General features: G+C 35.1%; 3 protein-coding genes across 3 annotated transcripts in view; all 3 read left to right on the top strand.

Moving 5' to 3' along the window:
* The window catches only part of LOC144979047 (MAM and LDL-receptor class A domain-containing protein 1-like), a 24,705-nt gene extending 21,276 nt beyond the window's left edge, over positions 1-3,429 (top strand). The window contains exons 8-10 of the mRNA XM_078925663.1: positions 94-219; positions 3,188-3,259; positions 3,295-3,429. Coding sequence (XP_078781789.1) covers positions 94-219; positions 3,188-3,259; positions 3,295-3,429 — 333 coding nt within the window. The remainder of the gene's footprint in view (positions 1-93; positions 220-3,187; positions 3,260-3,294) is intronic.
* Positions 3,188-9,917, top strand: LOC144977877 (uncharacterized). Its single transcript, XM_078923277.1, has 4 exons — positions 3,188-3,976; positions 6,071-6,167; positions 8,117-8,198; positions 9,706-9,917. The coding sequence occupies exons 1-4, from the start codon at positions 3,973-3,975 to the stop codon at positions 9,886-9,888; spliced, it is 366 nt and encodes a 121-aa protein (XP_078779403.1). The 5' UTR covers positions 3,188-3,972; the 3' UTR covers positions 9,889-9,917.
* A 304-nt stretch (positions 9,918-10,221) lies between these two features.
* LOC144979046 (uncharacterized) overlaps positions 10,222-12,500 on the top strand; it is a 7,349-nt gene continuing 5,070 nt past the window's right edge. The window contains exon 1 of the mRNA XM_078925662.1: positions 10,222-10,256. Within this exon, the coding sequence (XP_078781788.1) occupies positions 10,222-10,256 (35 nt within the window). The remainder of the gene's footprint in view (positions 10,257-12,500) is intronic.

Raw genomic sequence — 12,500 nt, 5'->3', positions numbered from 1 at the left:
GGAATTTTATTTATTTTCATTTTTATTTATTGATTTATTTATTTATTTTATATGAATGCTCATGTTTTTTGGGTTTTTTTTTTTAATTCACAGATTCACGACACGAACGGAAAGACCCTGTGGAATAAGACTGGTCAGCAACATAACAATGGGGATACCTGGTCAAAAGCTTCAATTGACTTTTCTACAGAATTGACCAAACTACCCTTTCAGGTCACGGTATAAAATGTGACCCATCGTCTCAAAACGGTATTATGTCGGAACGACCCAGATGCTTAAAAGTCGAATAAAATGTTAAACTGGTCAAAAATATAAATTGTTGGCATTAGCATCGTAAAATATGGTATCCATTCTCCTCAATAAAACATACAAACTCAACACAAGTATGATATTTCTGGCTATAAATTCAATTTTCAACATCTTAACCATCCCGACTTAATACCGTTTTGGAGCGAAGGGTCACAAATGTGAGAATGCCATTTACCCTCTCCATACCACCTACAGAAAAATCGTCACATTTGTTACGAAACAATATACATTTTTTCTTATTCAGATTTATTTTGTACATCACTAACTTTGAGGAATGATCTTTGTTTGATTAATAAGAAAAGAATGTTGTTTTATAGATAGTATGCAGATGACGTCACTCAGGCCTTTGTTATTGTTTTTGCCATCCGCGTTTGTGAGTTGTTCTCACTAAACTGTATTAACCAGACTATGAAAGTTCATGGTTACACAGAGTTTGTGTGTTGGTCCGTTATACTTCCGGATGGCAATATTGTGAACTCCTTGGCCAAGCGCATTCTATCTATAGAGAGCTTTTTGATTGTTTAAAGAATCCATTTTTCTGCTGGGTAAGCAAGGCATTTCGGGAAAATACTGGAAATGATCGGCAAGGAGAGAGTTAACGTATTAATGATATAATTGTTTGGTTTTTTTCTTTTTGTTTTTTGTTGTTGCCGAAGAAGGTATTTGAACCCAAAACATTCCATGTTTTTTTATTTTGTACCTTTTGAAGCTGTTATAAAGAACATTTAAAAATTGAGCTTTATATAGCGCAATATAATAATAATAATAATAATAATAATAATAATAATAATAAGAATAATAATAATAATAATAATAATAATAATAATAATAATAATAAGTATAATAATAATAATAATAATAATAATAATAATAATAATAATAATAATAATAATAATAATAATAATAATAATAATAATAATAAGCATATTTTTATAGCGCCTTTCGTCGAAACCTCAAACCGCTTTATCCACTAAATATCCACTAAATGTGCTAAAAGCGATTTACAAGGGGTCCCTGGTCAACAGCAACATCTAACATGAAGGGACGGGACATGACGCCTGTTAGGCCATATTACACATTTTCGGACAAAGACAACGCTGTTAACGGCCAGGTACTCATTTTACACCAGAGTACGGTGAGAGAATGTGAGTTAATAGCCTTTTCCAAGTTGTCAACTATGCGCCGAGCGCGAGGCTCGAACCCAGGACCTTCCGATCCGAAAGCGAGTGTCATACCACAAGATCACAGAAGAATAACAATGTATTATGAACTAAATGGCATAACGTGTTGTAGAGTACATTCCGATCTGTCATTCTCACATTCGCTCTTATATTTAGTTCTCACCTATTAATAAGCTTCAACATTCATGACCTCACTTCCCTCGTAATGACGCATGGTAACTTAGTAACTGGTTAATAGTCTGATGTCACGTCGCCTAGCAACGTCGGCCATCGTGGTTCTAAACAAAGAAAATCGGTACTTTTTATTATTCATGCTGGCTAGAACTTTTCTGTGATCAGAATGTATAAAAGTCAAAACAAGATCATATTTATGTTTTTTCTCCTCTGGATACGCTTTTAAGCTCGTCGAGGAAATATTTCATTAGGGCGTCCGCCATTGTTCCGACAGTTTCGAGCCATTTACTAAGTTACCATACGTCATTACGGGGGAAGTGACGTCGTGACTGCTGAAGCGTATTCAGTGATAAACTTAAAATATAATCACCTCAGTAGATTTAACCAGTATTTTCATATGAACTCGCTTAATCTAAGTCCCCTATCCCACTACTCCATTTTTATGTTTTGTATTCTTTTTATAGAGACTGTGCGCTTGTCTAAGAAACTCACAACATTGCCATCCGGAAGTATAACGGATCAACCCCACAAACTATGTGTAACCTTGAACGTGTATAATTTGATTAATACAGTTTTAGTAAAATTACTCATAAACAATGATGGACAAAAACAACACAACCCCCCTCTCCCCCCCCCCCCCCCCCCTTCCCTGAAGAAAAAACAAAACAGTAATAAAGACCTGAATTACGTCAACTTCGTCCTATTTATAGCCTAATCTGATATATGTGTCAGTGCATGACATAATCAGTCGGAAGGTGGAAATTTTGGATTTGCATTTTTTTCATTTTCTGAAAGAATATGCTCCCCAGAGCATTTACATCTTTATTTGCAGTGAATCGGGTGATTTTTCCTGAAGTTATGGTCAGATGTATGGGAAAGGTATCCAGCAACTTTTCTCAAATTTCATACTTTTTCAACTTGACTAGCTGTAAAAAAAATATTTAGAAGTGAAATTAAGCTTTGATGATCCCCGAAGATGTACAGAAAGGACTGATTTAATCATTTATGACAAGAACTCATTTTGATAAATATTGACCTTCTTACTAAACTTGGCAATATTTCAGTTCAAACCTTTTCACCATCCGACTGATTGTATCATTCACTTTAATATATAGCCTCTATATTGTCTTCAAAACCAATGCCTTTAATACTTAGGGCCCAGGATCTTCATATTATATGCAACTATGTGGTCTAGTGATAAGACACTCGCTTTCGGATCGGAAGGCCCCGAGTTCGAGCCTCACTCGGCGATTAATTGAGTCCTTGGAAAAGGCTCTTTACTCACATTCTCTAAACGTACTCAGGTGTAAAATGAGTACCTGACCGTTAACAGTTATCTCTGTCTGGAAAAAACGTATTCTCGCATAACAGGCGTCATGTCTCGTTCTACATGTTACATGTTGCTGTTGGCCAGGGACCCACTGTAAAGCGCTTTGAGCGCATTAAGTGTATATTGCTCTATATAAAAGTTAAACCTATTTATTATTTAGATACAAGCTTACTTGTTTTTCTTTCCCCATCAGTTCGAGATTATCGGCACCGTTGGAAAAAACTACAATGGAGATATAGCCATTGATGACCTGAGTGTGAAGATGGTGTGTCCTCCTCTTCCATATACTAATCAACCCAGATCAACCACAATGAAAACAACAAGACCAAATTCAGGGCCAAAAACAGGATATGTAACATCGACAACAACAACGACAAGAAGACAAGCAACAAAAGCAATACATCGGCAGTCACCGATCACGACAACGATATATAAAACAGCAAAAACAAAAACATTCACAACAATAACAACACCAAGAACAGGACATTCGACATCAACTACAACATCGGCGAAAACAACTCTAACAAAACTAACAACTCCTATGAAAGCCTCGATATTGAACACTATAATTCTTTCATCCCTCTCCAATAACTCCCCATCTACCACTAGTACTTTGTCCTCCTCTTCCAGCCTTGACCTTTCCGGAAACAGCCAAGGAACCACCGCAAAGCCCACTAACATCATCATCGGCAGCACACCCAACAACACACAACAACAATCACCGCTGGTAGCCAACGTGACATCTAAAAATAGCAACACATTTATCAAGGCAACATCCGGGCCATTTCTGTCAAACGCCACCTATCCACAACTTTTCACCATAGACAACAATAATAATCCGAAAGAGAGCCATCCGTCCTCACATTCAGTAACCAATGACCGCACTCAAAATGATATTAATAAACACGTCAACATTTCATTTACACCCACTGCCGCCACCTCGCCACACCCATTGCAAAAGACAATTCTTCAAAAGAAATGAGTAAGTATCTGATAGAATGAATGACGATGACGTCACTCAGCTTTTTGTTTATGGTTTTAGAACACCAGCTCGTTGCTTTGTGCTCATAAAATTCTCTCAATCTGACTCCTGATGCTGTGCGCTTGGCTAAGAATCTCACAACATTGCCACCCGGAAATATAACGGACCAAACACACAAAACTATGCGTAATATTGAACGTTTATAGTCTGGTTAATACAGTTTAGTGAGAATTACTCATAATTGTGGATGTCAAAAAACAATAACAAAGACTGAGTGACGTCATCTTCGTTCTATCTATATTATTGTAACATGCCTTGTAGGTTTACGTGTGTGTCATTTGCTCTGGGTATTATTGTGATCTTTATGTGTGTTCGCTTTTCACTATAGACTCAAGTCTATGTTATTGCATTATTTGACATCCGCGTTTATGAGTGTAAAAAGTTCTAGACAGCATTAAGAATAAAAAGTACCGATTTTCTTAGTTTAGAACCACGCTGCTCGCCGTTGCTGAGCGACGTGACATCAGACTATTCAATCCTATTTGCTGTCTTGCTTTGTCTGGCACTGTTTCATACACACTTTTTCACATATTTATCTTACACCAGTGCCTGCTCCCAATTTCGTCACTTTGAGGAAAACGCGGCTTAGCGACTTAGGTTTTCTAGGTCACTTCCTTCATCATCATCATCCATCGTGGTTTGTGCTCTTGAGCACGTTGCCGGTCAGCTGTCTCCACGAATCACGATCCTCTGCGGTGCGCATGGAATATGTGTTGCTTTTTAAGTCACATTTGGCCATTCTTAGGTTATTTAGATAAGTCATTCTTTGTCTTCCTCTTGCTCTCTTTCATTCGATCATCCCAGATGTTACCAACTTTTCTATTCCGTCTCTTCTCCACACATGAACCAGAAAGCGTAGCTGCCTCTTTCTGATGTTATCGATCAGTATTCTTCCCTGTCTCACCTTCTCCATCACTTCCTCGTTCGTACACCTGTCTGTCCATAATACCCTCACCATTCTTCTATACACCCACACCTCAAATGCCTCTATCCTCCTCGTACATTCTTTGTCAAGCGTCCACGTTTCACAATTCCTTTAATTATAACTTTAATCACTTAACTGCAGTTCTGGAAATAAAATAGAATCTAAATTTTTTACCAGAAAACTCGTCCGTCAATTATTGATCGATTAAAACGACCCTTATTTTGGAAAAAAAAATGTCAAACATGGGATACCTTGAAGACTTCTTGAAATCCCAGGATTGACAGTTTTTGCCAAGATGAGGATCATTTAAATTGATCGATATTTGAAGGACGAGTGATCTGACCAACGTTTTAATTACGCGTTTTTCCACAGTACGTCAGTTACCTGGTTAATGATAAAATTATCATAAGTAATATTTATCTACAGCAGTTTAGGAAGCTGTAAAAATTTTTAAAAATTGAGCTTTATACAGCGCAATATCTACTAAACGTGCTCAAAGCGCTTTACATGGGGTCCCTGGCGAACAACAACACTTAACATTTAGGACGGGACATGACGCCTGTTAGGCGATATAACAATTTTTTTTCGGACAGAAAAAACGCTGTTAACGGCCAGGTACTCATTTTACACCTGAGTACGGTGAGAGAATGTAAGTAAAGAGTCTTTTCCAAGGACTCAACTATGCGCCGAGCGAGGCTCGAACCCAGGACCTTCCGATCCGAAAGCGAGTGTCATACCACTAGACCACATAGCCGCTCAATACAAATAATATATATGGACATATTCGTTTTTTGTTAACCCTCTCCATACCAACAATAGGAAAATCGTCACATTCGTTACGATACAAACAACCTTTTTCTTATTCAAATATGATTTGTACATCATAAAATTTAAATAAAATGAACAGTGTGTTGTAGGATATGTTTTGCTACAGGAACTATGTATCGACAGAATTTTACTGTTATTATGTCAGAGTTATAAAAAGTCTATTTTGTGTTAGTTTGGTGTGACGTTTTGAGGAAAATCTTGGATACGGCTTGTAAGGAGAGGGTTAAACACGAGTTTTTCCACATAACGCCAGTTAAGCGATTTACCTATATTGATTGCAGATGCCGGTGTTATTGTGGGTGCTGCAGTGGGAGGGATTGGGGCGTTTATCATTCTGATTGTCATGACTGTGTTGCTAGTCAAATCCCTGAGGAAACCGTGAGTGTTGCCATCATCATCATCATCATCATCATCATCATCATCATCATCATCATCATCATCATCAACATCATCATCATCATCATCATCATCATCATCATCATCATCATCATCATCATCATCATCATCAACATCATCATCATCATCATCATCATCATCATCATCATCATCATCATCATCATCATCATCATCATTAACAACATAATCATCATCATTCTCATCATCATCATCATCATCATCATCATCATCATCATCATCATCATCATCATCATCATCATCGTCGTCGTCCTCATCATCATCATCATTCTCATCATCATCATCGTCGCCGTCGTCATCATCATCATCATTATCATGTGCGGCTTGTTGTCTAGTGGTATGATACTCCCTTTCGGATCGGAAGGTCTTGGGTTCGAGCCTCGCGCTCGGCGCATAGTTGTGTCCTTGGAAAAGGCTCTTTACCCACATTCTTTCGCCGTACTGAGGTGTAAAATGAGTACCTGGCCATTAACAGCGTTGTCTTTGTCCGAAAAAATTGTAATATCGCCTCATAGGCGTCATATCCCGTGCTACATGTTAAATGTTGCTGTTGACCAGGGACTCCTTGTAAAGCGCTTTGAGCGTATTTAGTGGATATTGCGCTATATAAAGCTCAATTATGTTTTAAATTTTATTATCATGATAATAATAATAATAATATAATAATAATAATAATAATAATAATAATAATAATAATAATAATAATAATAATAATAATAATAATAATATTAATGATAATAATAATAATAATAATAATAATAATAATAATAATAATAATAATAATAATAAATAATAATAATAATAATAATAATAATAATAACAATAATAATAATAATAATAATAATAATAATAATAATAATAATAATAATAATAATAATAATAATAATAATAATAAAAATAATAATAATAAAAATAATAATAATAATAATAATAATAATAATAATAATAATAATAATAATAATAATAATAATAATAATGAATATGACAATAACTATCATCCATCATACACGTTTATAGATAGTTCAAATTTGACGTCACTCAGGTCTTTGTTACTGTTATATGCCATCCGCGTTTGTGAGTAGTTCTCACTAAAATGTATTAACCAGACTATAAACGTTCAAAGTTACACACAGCATTGTGTGTTGGTCCGTTATACTTCCGGATGGCAATGTTTTGAACTTCTTTGCCAAGCGCATACTATCCATAGTCTGGTTAATACAGTTTACTTTGAAGTACTCATAAACACTGATGGTAAAAAAAACAAACAAACAAAAAAACAATAACAAAGACCTGAATTACGTCAACTTCATTCTATCTACATAAAAAACTGTATTAATTAACCAGACTATAAAATATTTATGGTTACACAGAGTTTTGTGTGCTAATCCGTTATACTTCCTGATGGAAATGTTGTGAATTTCTTAGCCAAGCGCATACTATCTATTGGTCAAAGGGTTGAACAGTGGATATTTTACTGAGACATATGCCATCGATAATAAAACCTGTGTCATTCAAGAAACTTATCAATCACTGCCGATGTTTACATTATGACGACTGTCCGAGAGGCGTGGTTATCTAAGTGTCTATTGGGTCCAATCTAGATATTACTTCTTTAACCCTCTCCTTACCATCGATAGGAAAATCGTCACATTCGTTACGATGAAACCAACAGTTCTCTCATTCTGATATCCTTTGTACATCACAAATTATAAAGAAAATATTTTGTTATAGCGAAAAAAATTAGACACTGGACATTATTATTATGTATGGAATGTACTTGTTCCTTTTCTGTTTGAGTAGAAAAAAAAATATTTTTGTGTTGGGTGGGTGTGAAGATTCAGGGAAAACTCAGAAAATGTGTGGCAAGGAGAGAGTTAATTTGTTCATTTGTTTGAATCTCTTATTTCCTACAGTAAAGTGGTTGTAGTACCTTCTGATAGTAAAAAAGAAGAAGCATCTAAAGAGATTTCGGGAGCAAGTCAGATTCCATTGCAGGTATTCCATTTTCATCGTCATCATCATGATGATCATCATTATCATCATCATCATCACAATCTTGATCATCATCATCATCATCATCATCATCATCATCATCATCATCATCATCATCATCATCATCATCATCATCATCATCATCATCATCATCATCACAATCTTGATCATCATCATCATCATCATCATCATCATCATCATCATCATCATCATCATCATCATCATCATCATCATCATCATCATCATCATCATCATCATCCTCCTCATCATCATCATCATCATCATCATCATCATCATCATCATCATCATCATCATCCTCATCCTCATCATCATCATCATCATCATCATCATCATCATCATCATCATCATCATCTCATCATCCTCATCCTCATCATCATCATCATCATCATCATCATCATCATCATCATCATCATCATCATCAACATCATCATCATCATCATCATCATCATCATCATCATCATCATCATCATCATCATCATCATCATCATCCTCACATCACCATCTTGATCATCATCATCATCACCATCTTGACCACATCATCATCATCATCATCATCATCATCATCATCATCATCATCATCATCATCATCATCATCATCATCATCCTCATCATCACCATCTTGATCATCATCATCATCACCATCTTGACCACATCATCATCATCATCCTCATCATCATCATCATCATCATCATCATCCTCATCATCATCATCATCATCATCATCCTCATCCTCATCATCATCATCATCATCATCACCATCATCATCATCATCATCATCATCATCATCATCATCATCATCATCATCATCATCATCATTATCATCATCATCATCATCATCGTCATCATCATCATCACCATCATCATCATCATCATCATCATCATCCTGATTCTTACACCAGAAAGTTGTGAAATTGATTTTTTTAAGCCAAAGCGTCAAGCGTGTTTTATGCCTGATAAGAAAATTATAATTTTTATATATATTTCGTCGCAAACCTATTTTCTTCTATTCCATATCCAATGAGAATTGTTCTCACGATGCGTCGTAGGAACAACAATATTGTGAATTCTTACGCCAGATCAATATAGAAGGAACGAATTGGACGTCACTCGGCTCGTTGTTATTTTTTCAAAAACAACCATTTTGGTGATTCGTTCTCAGTATATTATATCAGTCAGTCTGTAGATCGTGTTAAGTTGACGTCACTCAGGTCTTTGTCATTGTTTTTTGCCATCCGTGTTTATGAGTAATTGTCAATAAACTGTATTAACAAGACTATAACAGTTCAAAGTTAGACATAGTTTTGTGTGTTGGTCCGTCATACTTCCGGATGGCAATATTGTTAGTTTCTTAGCCAAGCGCATAATATCTAGACTATAAACGTTCAAGGTTATACACAGTTTGATGTGTTAGTACGTTTTATCCGACTGGCGGATGTTGTGAGTATTTGACCTAAATGCATATCATCATTACGTATTTGTATCATCGACAGATTCAATTGGTTAACATGTGCATCGATTCGGACATCAACAAGATGGCCACAGCAAGCTCATCGAAGGTAAAGGTGAGAGATTGGTTAACAAGGTTCGACAGTCGTGACGTCACTTCCCTCGTAATGACGCATAGTAATTTAGCAACTGGTTCTAAAATATCGGAACAATGGCGGATGCCCTAATGAAATAATTCTCCAACGAGCATAAAAGTGTATCTAGAGGAAAAATATATAAGTCTTATCATGTTTTGACTTTTATACATTCTGATCACATGACATGTGAAACAGCTCTAGCCAGCATGAAAAATGAAAAGCACAGATTTTCTTTGTTTAGAACCAAGCTGCTAGTTGCTGAGCGGACATGACATCAGACTTGGAATCCTAGAGCGATGTGTACCGATAATATGCAGGTCTGACATCCGAATGCAATTATGGGCCGAGTTAAACATTGTCGCAATGGACAATCTTTGAGTCATTTTTTTGGGGGAGATTTTTCATGACAACAATGAGCCCATAATGAATTGGGTTATCAGACCGGCAAATACTGGCACGTTGGTTGATAGTTTCCAACACTGTTGGGTGATTATTTCTAACTAAAATATATCGATTTGATGGTAAATTTTTAAAGTATGTTTCATCTGGCGAAAGATGCTGTGGGTATTTTGCTGAAACGGATAGTATCAATGGGTCTCAACTAAGGAAAACAACAGGTAATAAACGTATTCGTCTAATTCTTGGTATCACAGTTATTTTTCAAGAAAAAAACCCCATAAATTTACTAGTGGTTTTCTAGACCGTTTGTTTAATCTCAAGGACAGCGTGGCTCATTATTGCGGTCTTTGTTTCGTACCCAAAAGGTAGCGAGTTCGATCACCCTCCGCTGCGCTGTGTGGCCTTGAGCAAGTCACCTCTCCCTAGCTCATTTTGCGGCGCTGCACTGCGGTTGACGTCTGGGTTATTCCTGTCTTCCCTTGGAATAGACCCTAGAGACAACGATCCCCTGTGGGATGAATAAAGGAAATTTTATTATATATTTATTATTTATTTATTTATTTAATATATATTTATTTATTTATTCATTTATTTATTTATTTATTTATTTATTTATTTATTTATTTATTTATTTATTTATTTATTTATTTATTTATTCATTTATTTATTTATTTATTTATTTATTTATTTATTTATTTATTTATTCATTTTTTATTTATGTATTTATTTATTTATTTATTTGCTTCACAGGAATCCAAGATCGTGGAGTAATCCCAACTTTGGACTCAGTTGCTTTACATTGTGGACAATTTACCCATTTTAATGATACATATACAAAAACATAATCACCATCTCAACCCCCCCCCCCCAAAAAAAAAAGAACAAAAAAAAAAACAACAAACCAAAAAATATACAATAAACAAAATATAAAATAATAAAAAAAAAGTAACAAAAAATTCCCAACAAATCAAACAACAACAACAACAACAAAAAAACTTGAGTTTTTATATTTTTATATAGGGCAATATCCACTAAACGTGCTCAAAACGATATAGAAGGAATCACAAGCCAACAGCACAACATACATATAATATAACGAGACGTTATTACAATCTTTTCACAGAGAGAGAGAGAGAGAGAGAGAGAGAGAGAGAGAGAGAGAGAGAGAGAGAGAGAGATAGATAGATTGAGAGAGAGAGAGAGAGAGAGGGAGAGAGACAGAGAGAGAGAGACAGAGAGAGAGAGAGAGAGGGAGAGAGAGAGAGAGAGAGAGAGAGAGAGAGAGAGAGAGAGAGAGAGAGAGAGGGAGAAAGACAACGCTGTAAAAAAACCCAGGTGCTAAAATTAATTACACCCGAGTACGACGAGAAACATTTGAAGAGCTTTATTTTCTTCCAATGACAAATCTATAGAGCGGGTTTTGAACTCTGTACCTTCCGATCCAAAGGCGAGTGCCCTATCACTGAACCACATGGCCTTAATTAGAGAGTGACATCGTGGAAATATCATTTATGAACAATAATAAAAGCATGTCATGTATAAACAATTGGGATGATAATATGATATTATCCGAGTTATCCTTAAAGAAGATAAGATAAGATGAGATAAGATAAACTATGATAAAATAAGATAAGATTTTTATTCATTATATTCGCATTTATTATCATTGTTAATAATTATTATGGAATCATTTGTGTTAAATCTGCTATATCAAGTTGAATAAACGTCATATGAATAGTCTATAAACTGTTAAAAAAGTCTATGAACTGTGTGTTTTAAAATTATGGCTATGAACTATGTGTAAAATGATATATATGAAATGAGTGTTACAAAAATCATATGAACTGTATGTTACAAAAAGTATATAAAAAATATATATATATATATATATATAATAATATATAAAATATATAAATATATATATATATATGTTGTTTCGGGCTTAAATCCCTCCTTCTGTCAATAGCAAAAAAAATAATAAAAAATAATATATCGCTTAGAATTAGTATTGGCTGTAGAAGAGTTTTGAGCCCGAAACCTTTCGTGTTTGGTGTTGTGTTCTATTGACGCATCTGTTATATTCATTTTTGCTCTTGGATTTTTACAGTCCACAGTTTCCAGCGGCTAAGCCTCACTTGAACTGTTGATATTACAATAAAGATTTGAACAAGTGTGTATAAAACAGTGTGAGACAAAGCGAGAAATGAACATAAAGAAAAAAACCCAACATCCTTAGTGTTTTATCCATCTTGTTTTGTTGAAAAAGGGGAAATCCGAAACGTCTACATTATCTGTCTCGGTCC

This window comes from Berghia stephanieae, chromosome 8 (assembly GCF_034508935.2).
Source record: "Berghia stephanieae isolate SIO BIC M18660-M18661 chromosome 8, UCSD_Bste_1.3, whole genome shotgun sequence".
Classification (NCBI taxonomy): Eukaryota; Metazoa; Mollusca; class Gastropoda; order Nudibranchia; family Aeolidiidae; genus Berghia; species Berghia stephanieae.
Note: the sequence above shows the minus strand (reverse complement) of the source record. Positions and strands in the feature narration are given on the sequence as shown.